The sequence below is a fragment of the Salvelinus sp. IW2-2015 genome, linkage group LG4q.1:29 (assembly GCF_002910315.2).
Source record: "Salvelinus sp. IW2-2015 linkage group LG4q.1:29, ASM291031v2, whole genome shotgun sequence".
NCBI classification, from domain to species: Eukaryota; Metazoa; Chordata; class Actinopteri; order Salmoniformes; family Salmonidae; genus Salvelinus; species Salvelinus sp. IW2-2015.
This window is the reverse complement of record NC_036842.1, coordinates 71,072,024-71,091,451: the sequence shown is the minus strand read 5'-3', so window position 1 is coordinate 71,091,451 and position 19,428 is coordinate 71,072,024. Positions and strand designations below refer to the sequence as shown.

At 41.9% G+C, this 19,428-nt stretch overlaps 1 protein-coding gene across 1 annotated transcript in view; it reads left to right on the top strand.

Annotated features, from left to right (window-relative positions):
• Positions 1-2,547: 2,547 nt before the first annotated feature.
• ces2b (carboxylesterase 2b) overlaps positions 2,548-19,428 on the top strand; it is a 38,144-nt gene continuing 21,263 nt past the window's right edge. The window contains exons 1-12 of the mRNA XM_023985596.2: positions 2,548-2,713; positions 3,887-4,076; positions 4,199-4,337; positions 4,977-5,110; positions 6,159-6,312; positions 11,131-11,235; positions 11,398-11,499; positions 13,143-13,286; positions 15,588-15,665; positions 15,754-15,901; positions 17,378-17,524; positions 17,650-17,719. Of these exons, the coding sequence (XP_023841364.1) occupies positions 2,635-2,713; positions 3,887-4,076; positions 4,199-4,337; positions 4,977-5,110; positions 6,159-6,312; positions 11,131-11,235; positions 11,398-11,499; positions 13,143-13,286; positions 15,588-15,665; positions 15,754-15,901; positions 17,378-17,524; positions 17,650-17,719 (1,490 nt within the window). The 5' untranslated portion in view covers positions 2,548-2,634. The remainder of the gene's footprint in view (positions 2,714-3,886; positions 4,077-4,198; positions 4,338-4,976; positions 5,111-6,158; positions 6,313-11,130; positions 11,236-11,397; positions 11,500-13,142; positions 13,287-15,587; positions 15,666-15,753; positions 15,902-17,377; positions 17,525-17,649; positions 17,720-19,428) is intronic.

Sequence of the window (19,428 nt, the reverse complement as noted above, 5' to 3'; positions counted from 1 at the left end):
CGTTCAAAAAGTTAAATATTGCAGCTTTAAAGAGGTTTTTCTCATTTAATTCAATTAAAATTCTTTTTTTTTTTATTACAAAGTCAAAAAACTTTTGCCGTGGATTGGAGGGAAGAGGTGTCAGGTTTTGGCCAGGACTGTTTGGTTTTGTTCACTAGATGTTCCCCTTGCACCTTTTTTGTACCTTTTGTTTTTCTTGCCCTAATTATTGTTTGCACCTGTAAGTCATTCCCTTGTTAGTATTTAAACCCTGTGTGTTCCTRAGTTCCTTGCTCAGTGTTTGTATGTTAGCYCCCAGCCCCAGCCTTTGTGAWCATTTTTCTCTTGTTGGATTTTCCAGAGGTTCTCTGGTTTTGTTCTCGTGTATTTTTGGATTGGTCTTTTGAGGTTTGTTTTTTCCCTTGCTGTTTTTACCACTTTGTGGATTTTCTTTTGTATTTTGGAAGATATCTATTTTTTATTAAACCACCATCTCTAGTACTGCTGTGTCTGCCTCATCTTCTGGGTTCTGCCAATTATTAGTGACTGTTTCTCGCACCGGGTCCTGACAAGAGGTCCCTGAACCAATAACAGTTGGGTGTATTCATGCAAGTCAAATGGAATGGAAGTGTCACGACTTCCGCCGAAGTTGGCTCCCCTGCCTGTTCGGGCGGTGCTCGGCGGTCGTCGTCACCGGTCTACTAGCCGCCACCGATCCCTTTTTCGTTGTCTGTTTGTTTTGTCTTATTAGTTGCACCTGTGTCTATTTTGTGTGCTTGATGGGCTTCCTTATTTATAGTACGTTTACCCGCCCTAGTTTTGTGCGGGATTATTTTTATGTTACGTGTGTATGATATTTGGTGTTCGTGCTCCGGACCTGGTACCCTGTGTGTTTGGGTTGGTCCACATTTTTTCCGCACCCTGTCTTGTGGGCATTGTTTTTCGGTGCGTTATTAAAGTGCACCTCTTCCTGTGGAACTTATGCTCTCTGCGCCTGATTCTTCCTCACGCACCTAGTCTCTCGTGACAGAAAGCTATTTAAGTTTTAAGGAAGTATTTTTTTAATGTAAAGTCAATTAAAATTCATAGAAAATAGACTAAGTCAAAAGATACAAAAGGAATTGCAGTGGATTGTAGGCGAGGTCCAAGAACAGTTGGTTGTATTCATGCAAGTCATATGGGGTGGAAGCTATGAATTTCCCTCAAAGAATTTCAGTTGAATGAATTGACATGGAAATTACACATAATGCAGTCATTTCAAGCAATGCATAGCCCATGTGAAGTTTCATGTAGTCTACTCGCATTAATTTCAAAACATCACCATTTTTGTTGTGGTGTGACATAGGCCTACCTGTTACAATGCAGGCCAAAGGTGCAGGGCAGGCTAATGGTGGATCATTAACTGAGAGACAAACAATGACAAGTAGTCTGTGTACCCTATAGCATAATAGGGCATAGTACAAAGGTTTAGTTAAGTAAGTGAGTGACAGGTATTCAGCCAGATGGTGTCAGAGCCATATATACTGTAGCCTAGACTGTGGTGTATACAGTATAGCCTAGTGACGACACTGGTAAGGTGAAACAAGTGCAGCAAAAATATCATACAACTTTAGGGTGTATCAAATAAAATAAAATTGTATTTGTCACATACACATGGTTAGCAGATGTTAATGCGAGTGTAGCGAAATGCTTGTGCTTCTAGTTCCGACAATGCAGTAATAACCAACAAGTATATATGAATGAGTGATGGTACAGAACGGCATAGGCAAGATGCAGTAGATGGTATCGAGTACAGTATATACATATGAGATGAGTAATGTAGGGTATGTAAACATTATATGAAGTGGCATTGTTTAAAGAGGCTAGTGATACATTTTTTTCATCAATTATTAGATTGTTAAAGTGGCTGGAGTTAGTCAGTATGTTGGCAGCAGCCACTCAATGTTAGTGGTGGCTGTTGAACAGTCTGATGGCCATGAGATAGAAGCTGTTTTTCAGTCTCTCGGTACCTGCTTTGATGCACCTGTACTGACCTCACCTTCTGGATGATAGCGGGGTGAACAGGCAGTGGCTCGGGTGGTTGTTGTCCTTGATGATCTTAATGGCCTTCCTGTGACATCGGGTGGTGTAGGTGTCCTGGAGGGCAGGTAGTTTGCCCCCGGTGATGCGTTGTGCAGACCTCACTACCCTCTAGAGAGCCTTGCAGATGGTGGGCAGAGCAGTTGCCGTACCAGGAGGTGATACAGCCCGACAGGATGCTCTCGATTGTGCATCTGTAAACAGTGTTTGGGAAAATGGGAAACAGTGTTTAAACCCTTTACAATGAAGATCTGTGAAGTTATTTGGATTTTTATGAATTATCTTTGAAAGACAGGGTCCTGAAAAAGGGACATTTCTTTTTTTGCTGAGTGTACATACGCATTTGACATGGCCTCAAAGTCATGTCTTTGGTCATTTAAGGACAACAACTCACACCAACAATGAATTTCCCCACCTTCCCTATTAGGTACAAAGGTAAATGGCACACCTGTAAGGTTAACTCTATAAAGCCTAAGCAAATCCTTTCAGTACTACTCTTTCCCGAATTCTGTTGAAGTCTGGGGTTGCATAACAATAGGCGTGTCGCTGAGCACTCAATCATTGAATGTTGCGGCCATGAAGGAACCTACAGGCTTACTGAGACTTTCCCTGTCAATTGGCCTACTATTTCTGTATACTTTGGCCGAATCCAATGGTAAGTAAGCTGATAACAATCGTCGAAACATTGCATAGGCCAACAACAGTGGTCAGGAAATATAGAAGATACAGGATGTTGCCTAACTACCGTAGGGTGTGTAGCAGGTTGGTAGTTAAGTTTACACATTATAGGCTAGGGCTGGCACAATTACCGTATAACCGTGTAACCGATGGTTATGGATGAAGACGCCATGAAAATAAAATAACCATCATAACCGGAAAAATATATTTTGGGGGGGTCGAATGAACAGCTGACTGAATGACCACAATGCAGCAGCAGCACACATATAAATAGCATGAATAGAACAGGCTTGGAACCACTAACCATGGCAATTTGACTGGTAATCTCATTTTTCACTCGCAATGACTGTAATAATTTCCATGGTACTGTAGAATGTTAATTCAAATTGTGTTAACTGATGTGACTCCTGTATTATACAACGGGTGGGTTTAATCCTGAATGCTGATTGGTTAAAAGTGCATTCCCGCCGGTGTCTATTCCACAGGTTACCAGACAGTTTAATAACACATTTATAATGGGATTGAAATAAGCACAAGGTTTTTGGAGACTTGATTTAGGTCATTCCTGAAATACCACTTCTGATGTAATAAATGTGATCATTAATATGGGTAAATATCATATACATGCAACTGGAAAGGCATTTTCGAATCATTATTAATTAACAAAACATCTGAGAAGTAATTGCTGTCAGTCAATGTCTCACTACCTTTTTTTATTTTAATGTGACCATTCTCTGCTCCAATGGAAATTCCGTATCCCTTGAAATATAACCCCCTTATAGTTATTTATGTGTTTTCTTTGTCTAATAATGCTTAGTTTGTTCTGGATTTTTTTCCTCATGCAATAATGTACTTTGTGTTCATGCAATTAAAAAAAAAAAATTATGCTAGTGCTATGGGAGAGGTACTTTCGACATACTGTGGCCTATTGCCATAGCACAGATATACAGTATGGACAGAGGGTTACATTCAAAGCTGTTGACATGAGTTGTCCACAAGAATGGTATATGATCTGGATAAACATACTGAATTATACACTTTTAAAGGGTGTTGTGAAACCAATTTTTACTCAATGAAAAGGAGTAACCATACATCTCCCCTGTTTTTCGAAAGTAACACACCTATAACTAACTGCTTAACATCTCAACAGCACCTGTGGTCCAGACCAAACTGGGGGGACTGAGAGGGCAATATGTGAGCGTAAAAGGGAAGGAGACGGTGGTTCAGGCCTACCTGGGTGTGCCGTTTGCCAAACCACCTGTTGGCCCCCTGAGACTGGCCCCGCCCCAGCCTGTGGAGGGATGGGAGGGAGTGAGGGACACCATCCAGCAGCCTCTCATGTAAGACCCAGCAAGGTCACAAACAAACCATTCATCTCAAGTTTCTGGTTATTTGAATAAGGGTTAGACAAACAATGAGATTGAATAAAATCAGACTTCTCAATGAGTTTTATGTTTTTCAGGTGTCTTCAAGACAGACAAATTACAAAAGACCTTTACTCCAATTTGTCCATGACAGTGGAAATCCCAGAGGTGTCAGAAGATTGTCTTTATCTCAACATTTACACTCCAGTTAAACCTGCTGAGAAAACAAGGCTTCATGTAAGTAATATCAGACACATATAGCCAACAGTTGATTGACTTCCCAGTGATGCCGTTGAAACAATATAGAGTTGCGGGCTCCAGAAAGTTAGGTCACACCGCGGTAGTGGCAGAATTTAATAATAAAGACGATATTTCCTGTATTACGGTAGGCCTACTGGGTTAAAAAAAAACAACATTTTAGTGCTTTAATGTTATTCTCATCAGCGATGCACTTTTCAATCCAAATTTGTCAGGTGTGTGTAGGCTACTTAAATGTATTATGTTTGTGAATTGTATTATGACAAATAATCATACTTTTTCAGTCAGTTATCGTAGTGAATGACTCATGCTTAGTGGAATACTTGTCAATGTGCAGTGAAGCTGTGTAGGGAAGATGTTTTCATCATTAGTCAAAGTTAACGATAACTGCTAAAAACGTCCAGATTATCAAAGGCTACAAGGCCACACATAAGCATAGTTCAGCTCAGAAAATATTTATTGTCCCCGAAGGGCAATTTGAGTTCAACATAAAATAAGTAAAAAAATACAAAAAACCTGAAACCATATAATACAACATATGTACGATGATAAGTGCAAAGTGAATCTAAATGCAGCTGGTATTTACTTTTTTCAGCATGTATTGCTTGTGTTTCTCAGGTCATGGTTTGGATCCATGGTGGCGGATTCGCCATTGGCTCTGGATCAGCATATGATGGTTCTGCTTTGGCTGCATACCAGGATGTGGTTGTGGTGCTGATCCAATACCGTTTGGGACTGCTGGGGTTCTTCAGGTAAGACTGAACCACTACTGAACCGCACACAATTGGAGATTTTAAAGGGGTAATCCTTGTATATAGCCTCGTTATTGTTTTTGTTGCGTTACGATTTGCTTATTTATTTTTTTGTCTTAATTTTTAACTCTGCACCACTGTTGGGGGAATGTGCTCGTAAGTAAGCATTTCGCTGTGAAGTGTACACCTGTTGAATTTGGCGCATGTGACCAATAAAATTTGGTTTGATTTGGATGTGCAGTATTTCACAACCGGTTCCTCACCCTGAAAGTAGTCTATGAGCCAGGAGAAACTGTAATCCATGGTTCGCTTTTCTTTAAACAGCCACAACAAATGTCAGCTAATATTAGCCTCCGCTAACTAGAAATCAATGGAAGTGATATGGACAACTTTGCAATTTTCTAAATGTCATGGTCAAATCAACTTGATTATTTGGTTTGACATTCCGTAAAGATGATTTGGCCTTTCTTAACATTGCACGGTTGCCCCTATACAAGTGTTGGATTTGTCTCCACTTGAGTTGCTGAACTGATATTTTTGCCATGGCGCAACTGGCTAAGAACATGCTGTAGTGTGATTTTGCGAGGCAGAGGATCCAAGTTCAAGTGCCAGTAAGGACTTGTGAGGAAAGAAGCTATACTGTTAAAGGCCCAGTGCAGTCCAAAATGAGTTTTTCTTTTGTTTTGTATCATATTTAACAACAGCTGATGAAACTAACACTCCCAAAGTGTGATCAGTGTTATTTCCTGATAGTTACTGGTTGAAAATAGGGATCCCAAGTGGTGCAGCGGTCTAAGGCATTGCATCTCAGTGCTAGAGGCGTCATTACAGACCCTGGTTCGATCCCGGGCTGTATCACAACTGGCCGTGATCGGGAGTCCCATAGGGCGGCGCACAATTGGTCCAGCATCGTCCGCGTTAGGAGAGGGTTTGGCAGGGGTAGGCTGTCATTGAAAATAAGAATTTGTTCTAAACTGACTTGTTCAGTTAAATAAAACATGTCACTGTTTTGGGCTTGTTTTACTGGTTTTCCATCTTTTCCATACAGCACAGGAGACAAGTATGCCCCAGGGAACATGGGACTACTTGACCAGGTGGAAGCCTTGCGGTGGGTCCAGGAGCACATCCACAACTTTGGTGGCGACTCCAAGTCGGTCACCATATTTGGAGAGTCTGCTGGTGGAGCAAGCGTATCGTTACTGGTGAGGATCCACACACACACACACAGACAGATCCAAAATATATTACATATTTAGCAATTTATGTAAACTGTAAAATATAATGCTTCAAACATTTTGTCTATAATTTATATATTGTAACACTTATTTTACCAAATCATTTTGTATGAAAACATATTTCCATCAATACAGTATATTGCATAATATTTTGAGTGAAATATCAGCCTGGTCTCATAGACTAGACGTAATATAGTAAAGGTAAATCCGGGACACTCAAATTAGTATGATATGTTCCATTTGGAATGGATACATAGGACAGAAGGTTACTTCAGGCAAAAATGTATGTTGCAACAAATTGGAATTCGTAACATATCATTTTGCAAATCGTAACATATTTTACAAATTGCAATTCCAATCATACAGTATCATACAAATTGTAATTCGTAACAGGGGTTCCCAAACTTTTTTGGCCCATGACCTCATTTTGATATCTGAAAATTCTCATGTCCCCACCCATGTGAAAAAAAATCAACAACCGATGTTTACTTTTTTATTTGGGGATATGGCTACGGAGCTTCTCAATGTCAGTGAGTGTGGTCGACAATACGCAACTCATTTCCGCTGTCACATCCAACCTGGATCAATATTTGGTTTGATGCAGGCAAAAGCACTGAATCCAGCTTCACACAGATATGAGCTGGTGAACGGTAGCCTACAATGAATTTTATGGTGCTTTCAAGACAACTGGGAACTCGGAAAAATACGAGGTCAAATCATGATGTCAATGATCTTTAGGTTGGAAAGTCAGAGCTCTAGACAGAGTCCCGAGTTCCCTAGTTGGAATTCCGAGTTGGATGTCCATTCAAAATATTTTTTCCCACCCGGAGCTCGTTTCTTTCCGAGTTCCCAGTTGTCTTGAACGCACTGATGTCTGAGATTTCTGAGTTCTCAGTTGTTTTGAACGCGTCATTAATGCTCAGAGGGAGACGCCAGGCTATTCCCTTTGAGTCAGGAACCAAAACTCCTCCGTAGTGACCCGTGATTGCGTTGTCTGCAGCAATCGGTCACATGACAGCTCGATCAGCTGTTTGATTTAAATTACCGGAATGTCAAATGAGCCAGGATCACAGTCAAACGGATTGGGAAGTAGGTCCATCCCAAAGTGCTCTTCCAAGCATTGGAGGTGAGCAGTTATCACTCGTGTGGGACACTTACTGATTATGTTTTCTGTTATTTAATTTTCATTACACAGAACGTCAACCAAGTCTGTTTTTTTAAATCCGAAGTGAATGACAAAAGTTCCTCTCTGAATGAGAAAAATCTTTCCAACTCTCCCCCTCGATAACCACCAAGCCTCGGTGTGAAATAGAACATTGTCATGCTCTGATCCCATATCTCCACAAATTTTGGCGAACAGACCTGCGTGCAGTGAATGTGGTTTGATGTAGTTTACAATCGAAGTTACCTGCTGCACTCTTTTTCTGCCAGTTGCTCTCAATGTATCATACAATGCGTCCATATGGCAGAGGGAAACACATTCATAACTAGAGTGCAGAGGCCTGACCGCCATCCAATGATAGATGTAGCCCCATCTGTGCAAAAGTCCACCATTCAATACCATATGTGACTCACCACCTGGATTCGGTCTTATGTAGCAAAATTGGAAATTGTGTTTTTTACATTGGATAAAAGTACAGACTCAGAGCTACAAAATGGAATATCATACTGCATTGTTGAGGAACAATGGGAAAGTAATTCTGCTTTGAAAGATGATAAACTTGGAAACTCACTTATGAGAAAATGACCTTTGAATGTTTTGGTATCTAGTGAAGAGCTCTTCTTTGTCTACACCCATTCAGCATCGTTCACACCCTCTTAAGCTTTAGCCCCACCCATCTTGTTTCGACCTCGGAGCGTTCAGAGTGCACACTTGATGCTCTGGCCGATGATTTGTTTACCTATGGACAACATGAAAACAGACTGCAACAATTTCATTACGCTTCTTTGCAGATGTTTACTGACATCGGCCATATTCAACGCGTGATGTAAACTTTAGCTTAAGACATCTAGGTAAACAATGAATCTAGCTAGGTAAACAATTAACCTAGCTAGGTAAACAACTTGTAACAACACACGTCATGCAACGTTAGTTAATGAGCCAGCCAGCTAGTTAATTAAACAACATTGAACATAGTGCCAAATCATGTTGTTACTACAGTACACCGCATGAATATGCTGGGAGCTAACCATCCAGATTCAATGTTAGCTAGGTAAAGTTAGACTCTAACTAGCGAAGCAAACAGCTGTGGGATATGAATAACAACGTCAYCTAGGTAGCCAGCCAGCTAACGTTAGCTAGCTAGCTAACAGTACACTTTAGCTTAAGACATGTAGCTAGCTAGCTAGGTAAACAATGAACCTAGCTAGGTAAATAACGTGTAAAATCACACGTCACGTAACGTTAGCTAARGAGCCAACCAGCTAACGTCAGGAAGTTAAACAACAATGAACTTAGTGCCAAATCATGTCATACTACACTGCATGAATATGGTGGGAGCTAAACAACCAGGTTCAATGTTTGCTAGCTAACATTAGGCTGTAACTAGCAAAGCAAACAGCTCTGGGATACGAATAACAACGTCAGCTAGGGAGCCAGCCAGCTAACGTTAGCTAGCTAACATTACACTTTAGCCTAATACATGTAGCTAGCTAGGGAAACAACGTGTAAAATCACACGTCACGTAACATTAGCTAACGAGCCAGCCAGCTATAGTTAGCTAGTTAAACAACAATGAATATAGTGCCAAATCATGTCCTTACTATACTGCATGAATATGCTGGGAGCTAACCAACCAGGTTCAATGTTAGCTAGCTAACATTTGGCTCTATCTAGCAAAGCAAACAGATCTGGGATACGAGTAATAACATCAGCAAGGGAGCTAGCCAGCTAACGTTACCAATCTAGCTAACAGTACACTTTAGCTTGAAATGAAACCACTTTCTGTTAAAATTAGAAACATGTAATATCTGAAAATGTAGCTAGCTAACGGTAGACTATCTTACCTGTATACATCATCATGCATGATGGACGCGTCTCCCTGTCATGGATGCCATGCCACAAAACCTTAGTTTGAAGATGTAATCCGGAGACAGGTGTTTTATCCATCTCATACTCTAATTCCACAGCTCAAATAGACAGAAGCCTTCTATATGGCTGACCAATCCGAACTCTTCTCTCGGCATGTCCAGCCCACTCATTATCTCAGCCAGTCATGGCTAGTGGGAAGGTTTCTGTCGTATTTACAGATGGCATGCAAGTTTGTTATCAAGGCACATGAAAGGCATTTCTGCCAAAAAACGCATTTTGATAAAAAAATAAAAATAACGTTCAAACAGCTCTCCTGTCGTGACTTGCGACATATGCCTAGTTTCATGAATTGGGTCACATATGCAATCTGTTTTTCGTTAATATAACCACGCAGCACACTGAATATCCCTTCTGCCGTTTCATGCTCGTGGAATCGTGAGAAAAAACAATATGTTCTTGTGAATAGCATCCACATCCATGTATAGCGAACAAAAGTCAATGCATGGGCATTCCGGCCCTCACAGCTAACATCCATTTGGAGAGCGAAAGCTGGGGAGTTTGAGTCGTTCAGTCAGTTTCCTCTTGATTGCTAGTAATAGTATTAATTATTTGTTTAACGGTGCTATCTGACAAAGGTATTGATGTGAGTTTCTGTACCTCTGCCTCCCCACACATTGTTTTCACCATATCAATTGCGGTAATATCAAAGTCCCTGCAATAGTGTGTGGTTTCATAGRGAAGCGAGCCTAGCCATTCATGGTGGGAATGATTCAAGTGCAACGGTCAAGCGCGGCCTTTCCCATGATATAAGGGTGCTCTCTGGTTGAATTGTATCTTTTAGATTTTAATCATTTTCATTTAAATTTTTAGGGCTAACCACATTACAATGATTTTGAGTTACAAAGACAATATTATATATATTTTTTGCATATATTTTTTTTATTCAGGATTTTGGTAATTTTCCCATGACCCCATTTTCATATCAGGCGACCCCACATGGGTTCTCGGGCCCCTAGTTTGCGAACCGCTGTCGTAACATATCATGCGAAATGGATGTGGGACATTCCCAAATTAATACATACCATACAAAACGTAACATATCATACTAATTGGAGTGTCCCGTAAATTGTTATGAATTTTATGAATAATGACTAAATGATGTATACATTTAACGTAGAACTATAACTAACTGAATTCTACCCTGTTTTTCTGGAATGATAAATAATGTTAGTTCATAAGAAAGAGGTTATGTAGCATGTACCTGGGAAGAGAGGAATGTATGTGTGGGCCTAAAGAAAACAAAGTGGATCATTAAACTATGTTTGAACCGACCCGYCTGTAACTCTGGGGAGATAAGATAGGACAYGGAGAGCCCCTCCAGGTTTCCCTTATCTGGGGGGGACTGGAACTGTCAGTTGAGTGGTAATAAACTGTGGTGAGACTTCAGGAGAAAATCCTAATGCTAGTGTGGATGTATGGGCGTAGGTTTTTAAGAGAATATTATAAAAGGAACGTCTTTGTATATGCGCAGGAGCGCTCTCGTAAATAAACTTTTTGACTATTGTAGTTGGGTCTCCGTCTGATTCATTTCAACCAGTTTCCTACAAATTCTGGGTTTCAGGCTGAGTAGTTAATTGAATTGGGTTTATGAACATTGAGAACATAATTCTTGTGACAGAAATATAGGTTTTATGTTTTGAGACATCACTATCTTGATTAGCTTCTTGATTCCTGTTGTCTTTTTTTATTGCTAGCTTCTCTCTCCGTTGTCTATTGGTCTGTTCAATGGCGCGATAGCCGAGAGTGGTACCGCAGCAATGAACGTGCTCTTCAATCCCAATCCCCTGCTTGTGGCACAGGTATTTTCAAACTTTCTCTCCACCAAACTCAGTACTCTGAGAGACATAAATAGCATTGCACATATTTAAACAAATGTACTGCCCAATCAATAGTTGTCATCCATCAATGTCCTGATAGTCATTACAACCATGACGATTTATTCTATTGGTCTTGTCTCATAGACAGTGGCAAACCTGATTGGCTGTAAAAGCACCAACACAGAGAAGATAGCAGACTGTGTGAAGAAGTTGACCGCTGATCACATTATGAACATTCAGAAACAGGTGGGATATCCCGGACAGTAACATATCTTGCCAGGGTTCTAGCTATGTCTTTGGGAAGGACACCAATCTTAACATTTGGTTATACTTAACATCATACAACATCTATGAATTGTAATGAGGACATCAGAATTGCGAGTACAATTTACAGTGTGAAAATATACTGAGTGTACAAAACATTCAGAACACCATCCTAATATTGAGTTGCACCCCCCCTTTTGCCCTCAGAACAGCCTCAATTCATCAGGGCATGAACTCTACAAGGTGTAAAAAGCGTTCCACAGGGATGCTGGCCCATGTTGACTTTAATGCTTCCCACAGTTGTGTCAAGTTGGCTGGATGTCCTTTGGACGGAGGACCATTCTTGATATACACAGGAAACTGTTGAGCATGAAAAACCCAGCAGCGTTGCTGTTCTTGACACAAACCGGGTCGCCTGGTACCCATTACCATACCCCGTTCAAAGGCACTTCAATCTTTTGTCTTGCCCATTCAGCCTCTAAATGTCACACATACACAATCCATGTCTCAATTGTCTCAAGGCTTAAAAATCGTTCTTTAACCTGTCTCCTCCCCTTCATCTACACTGATTGAAGTGGATTTAATAAGTGACACCAATAAGGGACCATAGCTTTCGCCTGGAAAGTCTATGTCATGGAAAGAGCAGGTGTTCTTAATGTTTTGTATGATTTTATATGATACTAAAACACAATAAACTAAATATATAAGCTGTTGAGCAGTTGACTTGAAATAAGCTGTTGGGCAGGGCTTGAGTGGAACTGTTGGACAATGCTTGAGCAGAGGGGGAATTGATGTTACAGCCAGGGGAAAAACGGTCAGTCTGACAGACAGGTCAGGAGCTTTTTATCAGGGCACCTTTCCGCCCAGGACATTCACAGTTCCTTTGCAATAGCCACTCCTCTGAAGGTACCTAGTCCTCCGTGGATGAAAGCATACCACCCACCTGGGTGATGCCTTAGCAGCTGAAGTGCCAATGCACAGCTGAAGTGCCAAGGCTCACAGTGGGAAAAGTCCCCACTGTGAGCCTCATCAGCCTCCCATCTCCACACACAGTCCCTATCATTACAGGAACCGGCAGGTGAAACAAAAACTGTTAGGTGAAACAAAAAATCCAACACATTACAACACATTAGCTAGCTAGCTACACATTAGCCACTGTTGCAGGACTGTGATGGCAGCTATCTATCCAAGCCCAACAAACAGACCTGCCATCACAGTCCTGCAACAGTGAGTCAGCATGCATGTTGTATGTGGTCAAAACTCAGATATGAAAAATAAAAAGTTAAATAAAAAATGCAATGAAAACCTAACTTAATTAAAATATACATACAAAACAACCAGCATATTAACATATTCTGCTGTTCTGCATTAGGAGGTAGATCAACGAAAACACTGAGCCTAGAAATGTGCATATTGTGACAGGAAATAGGTATGATGTGGATAGAGATTGCATCATAGACTATAATTGTTTCATGAGCATTAAAAGGTAATATCAAAGATTATGATAACCAACTCCCTTTCATCTGGTAATATTTTGCAGACACATTTTCTAGAGGGCCTCCGCTTGTTTGTAATGTCTTGTTGACATGTTTTTCTCACTTTTTATCAATCTTGTCTTTTTAAAGAATCAAATGCTATTCTTTGGTGTGACTGTTGACGGGCAGTTCTTGTCCAAATCGGCGATGGAGATTTCTCAAAACCATGAGATGCACAAGGTGCCGTTTATGACTGGAGCCAATGACAATGAAGGTGGCTGGCTTTTAGCAAAGGTGAGTTTATTTTGAAAGACGATTTGAATTTGTTTCAACAATCAATGCTAGATGTTAGTGTAACCGATGTGAAATGGCTAGCTAGGTAGCGGTGGTTCGCGCTAGCAGCCTTTCAGTCGGTGACGTCACTTGCTCTGAGACTTGAAGTAGTGGTTCCCCTTGCTCTGCAAGGGCCGCGGCCTTTGTGGAGCGATGGGTAACGATGCTTCGTGGGTGACCGTTGTTGATGTGTGCAGAGGGTCCCTGGTTCGCGCCTGAGTCGGGGCGAGGGGACACCGTAAAGTTATACTGTTACATTGATGCTGTTGACCCGGATCACTGGTTGCTGCGGAAAAGGAGGAGGTCGAAAGGGGGGTGAGTGTAACGGATGTGAATTGGCTAGCTAGTTAGCGGTGGTGCGCGCTAATAGCGTTTCAATCGGTTACGTCACTCGCTTTGAGACCTTGAAGTAGTGGTTCCCCTTGCCCTTGCAAGGGCCGCGGCTTTTGTGTAGCAATGGGTAACGACGCTTCGTGGGTGACTGTTGTTGATGTGTGCAGAGGGTCCCTGGTTCGCGAGGGGACGGACGTAAAGTTATACTGTTACATTAGGCTGATGAAGACGGTCTCTCAATAATTTTTTTCTCAAAGTTTTATGGAAAATGTGATTTAGTGACACAGGAGAAAGATTAGTAGTTACAAATAGCCTAAGATTAATAGCATTGATATTGTCAAAGTGAAAGCATTCAATGAACCCTAATGTTGAGGAGTGGATATAATCCTGTGACATCCTCAGCTTTATTGCTATGCTACATATACTGAACAAAAATATAAACCCAATATGTAAAGTGTTGGTCACATGTTTCATGCGCTGAAATAACATTTCCCAGACATTTTCCATATGTACAAAAAGCTTATTTCTCTCAAATTGTGTGCACAAATTTGTTTACATCCCTGTTAGTGAACATTTCTCCATTGCCAAGATAATCCATCCACCTGACGATATACCTGACGTGGTATATCAAGAAGCATGATCATTACACAGGTGCACCGTGTGCTGGGCTCAATAAAAAGCCACTCTAAAATGTGCAGTTTTGTCACACAACACAATGCCACAGATGTCTCATGTTTTGAGGGAGCATGCAATTGGCATGCTGACTGCAGGAATGTCCACCAGAGCTGTTACCAGAGAATTGAATGTTCATTTCCATGTCCAATCAGCCACATGTAACCACGCAGACCATATGTAACCACGCCAGCCTAGGACCTCCATAACCGGCTTCTTCACCTGCGGGATTGTCTGATACCAGCCCCCCGGCAGCTGAGGAAACTGTGGGTTAGTTCAACCGAATCATTTCGGCACGAGCTGTCAGAAATCATCTCAGGGAAGCTCATCTGCGTGCTACTCATCCTCACCAGGTTCTTGACCTGACTGCAGTTTGGCATCATAACCGACTTCAGTGGGAAAATGCTCACCTTCAATGGCCACTGGCACGCTGAAGAAGTGTGCTCTTCACGGATGAATCCGTATGGCGTTGTGTGGGTGAGCGGTTTGCTGATGTCAACATTGTGAACAGAGTGCCCCATGGTGGTGGTGGGGTTATGGTATGGGCAGGCATAAGCTACGGACAATGAACACAATTGGTATCTGTGACCAACAGATGCATATCTGTATTCCCAGTKATGTGAAATACATAGATTAGGGCCTAATTTATTTATTTCAATTAACAGATTTCCTTATATGAACTGTAACTCAGTCAAATCTTTGAAATTGTTGAATGTTGCATTTATATTTTTGTTCAGTGCAGTTTGACTTTGGGTTAGACACATCTCTTGCTCAACGCTTGCACAACCCAAATTTTACTTTATCTTCCATTTACACCATTGCATGATTTACGCATCAAGTGTATGTACCATATTAAGATCATACTGGATAAATTCACAACTTGAAATCGTGCCATTGAATCAGATCATTTTCAGTGGTGCGACTGGTATGTACATTGTCAAGCAGGTGGTCACATGTGTTCGCGAGGCAGAGTACCGTAGTTCAAGCCCAGTCAGAGGCAAGTTGAGGGAGGAAGCAAAGCTGTTAAACTAGAACAGTGACGCCAGTTACACGCATCTCAAGTTAGGATTACACTCATGGTGGAGATATTAGATTAAAGAATAAAATAACTAAATCTGAAGGAAATTCCCCTTTAACATATTATTGCCAAAMATGAGTTGATTTATTAAATTGTAAGGCTTTGTACTACTCTTTTTCTCTTTAAATAGTGAAAAGAATGTGGATTTTAGACAAGTAGTAATGTGTCTTCTCCCATAGTTTTTTGCTCCTCCAGGTTGGGAGGATGGAGTGGACCGGGTGAAGGTCATGCCCATTATGGCCATGTTCTACCCTGATGTAAGACAAAAGCACACCAGATGATATTGTCTAACTACTGATWACAATACATGCTGTGTCTACACTGAATGGTTGTTGTCTCCTTCAGCCCAAGGATCAGTGGATAACTGAGCTGATAGCAGATGAATACCTGGGAACCTCTGGAAATCGGGTGAAAAACCGTGATGGGTTCAATGAGCTGGTTGGGGACATTATGTTTACCATTCCTGCCCTCCAAATGGCAAACTTCCACAGAGGTAAGAGCACTAGGCCCCATAGAGTTCAGGATTAGAACTGGTACAGTGCATTCGGAAACTATTCAGACCCCTTGACTTTTTCAGCATTTGTTACGTTACAGCCTTATTCTAAATGGATTAAATATCAATCTACACACAATATTATGACAATTTTTTTTGTTGTTGCAAATTTCTTAAAAATAAAAAACAGGGGGCCTCCTGAGTGGCGCCGCGGTCTAAGGCACTCCATTGCAGTGCTTGAGGCGTCACTACAGACCCAGGTTCAATCCTGGACTGTGTCACAAAACAAAACATTTTTGCATTATTGAAGGTACCCGAAAACACAGTGGCCTCCACAGTGGCCTCCAGTTTGGCCGGGCGGCCAGCTCATTTAAGAACGTTCTTAAATGAGCTGGCCGCCCGGCCAAACTGAGCAATCGTGGGAGATGGGCCTTGGTCAGGGCGGTGACCAAGAACCCGATGGTCACTCTGACAGAGCTCCAGAGTTCCTCTGTGGAGATGGGAGAACCTTCCAGAAGGACAACCATCTCTGCAGCACTCCACCAATCAGGCCTTTATGGTAAAGTGGCCAGACGGAAGCCACTTCTCAGTAAAAGGCACATGACAGCCCGCTTGGAGTTTGCCAAAAGGCACCTAGAGGACTCTCAGACCATGAGAAACAAGATTCTCTGGTCTGATGAAACCAAGGTTGAACTCTTTGGCCTGAATGCCAAGTTTCACGTCTGGAGGAAACCTGGCACCATCCCTACGGTGAAACATGGTGGTGGCAGCATCATGCTGTGGGGAAGACACTGGGAGACTAGTCAGGATCAAGAGAAATATGAACAGAGCAAAGTACAGAGAGATCCTTGATGAAAACCTGCTCCAGAGCGCTCAGGACCTCAGACTGGGGCAAAGGTTCACCTTCCAACAGAACAATGACCCTAAGCACACAGCCAAGACAACGCAGGAGTGTCTTCGAGACAAATCTCTGAATGTCCTTGAGTGGCCCAGCCAGAGCCGGGACTTGAACCCGATCGAACATCTCATCCCCTGAAAATAGTTGTGCAGCGACGCTCCCCTTCCTACCTGACAGAGCTTGAGAGAGTCTGCAGACAAGAATGGGGGAAACTCCCCAAATACAGGTGTGCCAGCTTGTAGCATCATACCCAAGAAGACTCGAGGCAGTAATCGCTGCCAAAGTTGCTTCAATGTTTTTTTCATTTATTTAAATTTGTATACATTTACAAAAAATTCTAAAAACCAGTTTTTGTTTCGTCAGTGTGGGGTATTGTGTGTAAATTGATGAGGGGGAAAAAATCATTTTAATCCATTTTAGAATACGGCTGTAATGTAGCAACAAAAAAGTGAGCGGGTCTGAATACTTTCCGAATGCACTGTATATCAGAAATCACATTCTGAGGTCTCCGTAGAGAATTCAAGTCTATTTCCAGAGGCCAATTCACCTAAATGTTACTGTCTTATCCCACACAACAGATGCAGGTGTGCCTGTGTACCTGTATGAGTTCCAGCAAACTCCCAGCATGTATAAGAAGATGAGGCCGAGTTTTGTTGGGTCTGACCATGGAGATGAGCTTATGTTTGTTTTTGGATTCTGCTTCACATCATATTTTATAGTGGATGGTAAAGGAATTAACCTCAACCTTGAATCTATTGTACTACATGTCATCAATCCAGTTCCCCAAGTTCTCCATAAATACTCTATTTCATACAATCACTCACCACCAACTACTCACTCTTTTTCTCAGGTTGTGCAGAGGAAGATGAACAACTAAGCAGAATCATGATGAGTTACTGGGGTAACTTTGCTCGTACAGGGTAAGGAACTGTTCTTCATCAGTTTTTAGAACATAAAATGGCGGGCAAATATATTTGCACTCGTTCACTTTTCTTAAATAATTCCCAATTTCTTCTAAAATAAGTAGAAATTAAAGGAAAAAATTGGATCTCCACACATTGTTACTGGATTTTCAACATTGCAGAACCAATTTAGTTTTGAGAAACCTAAGTTTAAAATTTAAATTTAGAAAAGGCAAGGACAAAATTATTTGCATCCAATAGCTAATACTTGGTTGCGCAGCCTTTGGCCATGTTTAATTCTGACAAACACTTTTTGTAACCACAGTGGCGTCAGTTCAGCTAAACCTGGGTATGGCAAAGGGGGGTGTGAGGGAAGTTGAAGCTCATTGACTGCATTTCGACACAATTCTGTGGAACGGCATATACAATATCAAGCACTGCTCAACCTCATCATAAATTGACTAGTTTACTTGTGGAACGTCACATAAAATGCAACGTGAAATAAATAAACACTGTCACAAGAACGCTGACTTCAAATGCTGACATCTGCCACCGTTTACCAAGAGAGTTTTCATCTATATTTTTCGTAGCTGTCTATTTACCACCCCAAACCGATGCTGGCACGAAGACCGCACTCAACGAGCTGTATAAGGCCATAAGCAAACAAGAAAATGCTCATCCAGAGGCGGTGTTCCTAGTGGCCAGGGACTTTAATGTAGGCAAACTTACATCCATTTTTACCTAATTTCTACCACCATGTTACATGTGCCACCAGAGGAAAAAAAACTCTAGACCACCTTTACTCCACACACAGAGATGGGTACATAGCTCTCCCTCTACCTCCATTTGGCATATCTGACCATAACTCTATCCCCCTGATTCCTGCTTACACTCATCGGATGTGTCAGGGCTTCCAAACTATTACAAAGGGAAGTGCAGCCGTGAGCTGCCCAGTGACACGAGCCTACCAGACGAGCTAAATTACCTCTATGTGCGCTTAGAGGAAAGCAACACTGAAGCATGCATGAGAGCACCAGCTGTTCCAGACGACTGTGTGATCACGCAATCCGTAGTCGATGTGAGCAAGACCTTTAAACAGGTCAACATTCACAAAGCCGCAGGGCCAGAAGGATTACCAGGACGTGTACTCCGAGCATGCGCTGACCAACTGGCAAGTGTCTTCACTGACATTTTCAACCTGTCCCTGACCGAGTCTGTAATACCAACATGTTTCAAGCAGACCACCATAGTCCCTGTGCCCAAGAACACTAAGGTAACCTGCCTAAATGACTACCGACCCGTAGCACTCACGTCTGTAGTCATGAAGTGCTTTGAAAGGCTGGTCATGGCTCACAACACCATTATCCCAGAAACCCTAGACCCACTCCAATTTGCATACAGCCCCAACAGATCCACAGATGACGCAATCTCTATTGCACTCCACACTGCCCTTTCCCAACTGGACAAAAGGAACACTTACGTGAGAATGCTATTCATTGACTACAGCTCAGCGTTCAACACCATAGTGCCCTCAAAGCTCATCACTAAGCTAAGAACCCTGGTACTAAACACCTCCCTCTGCAACTGGATCCTGGACTTCCTGACGGGCCGCCCCCAGGTGGTAAGGGTAGGTAACAACACATCCGCCACACTGATCCTCAACACGGGGGCCACTCAGGGGTGCGTGCTCAGTCCCCTCCTGTTCTACCTGTTCACCCATGACTGCA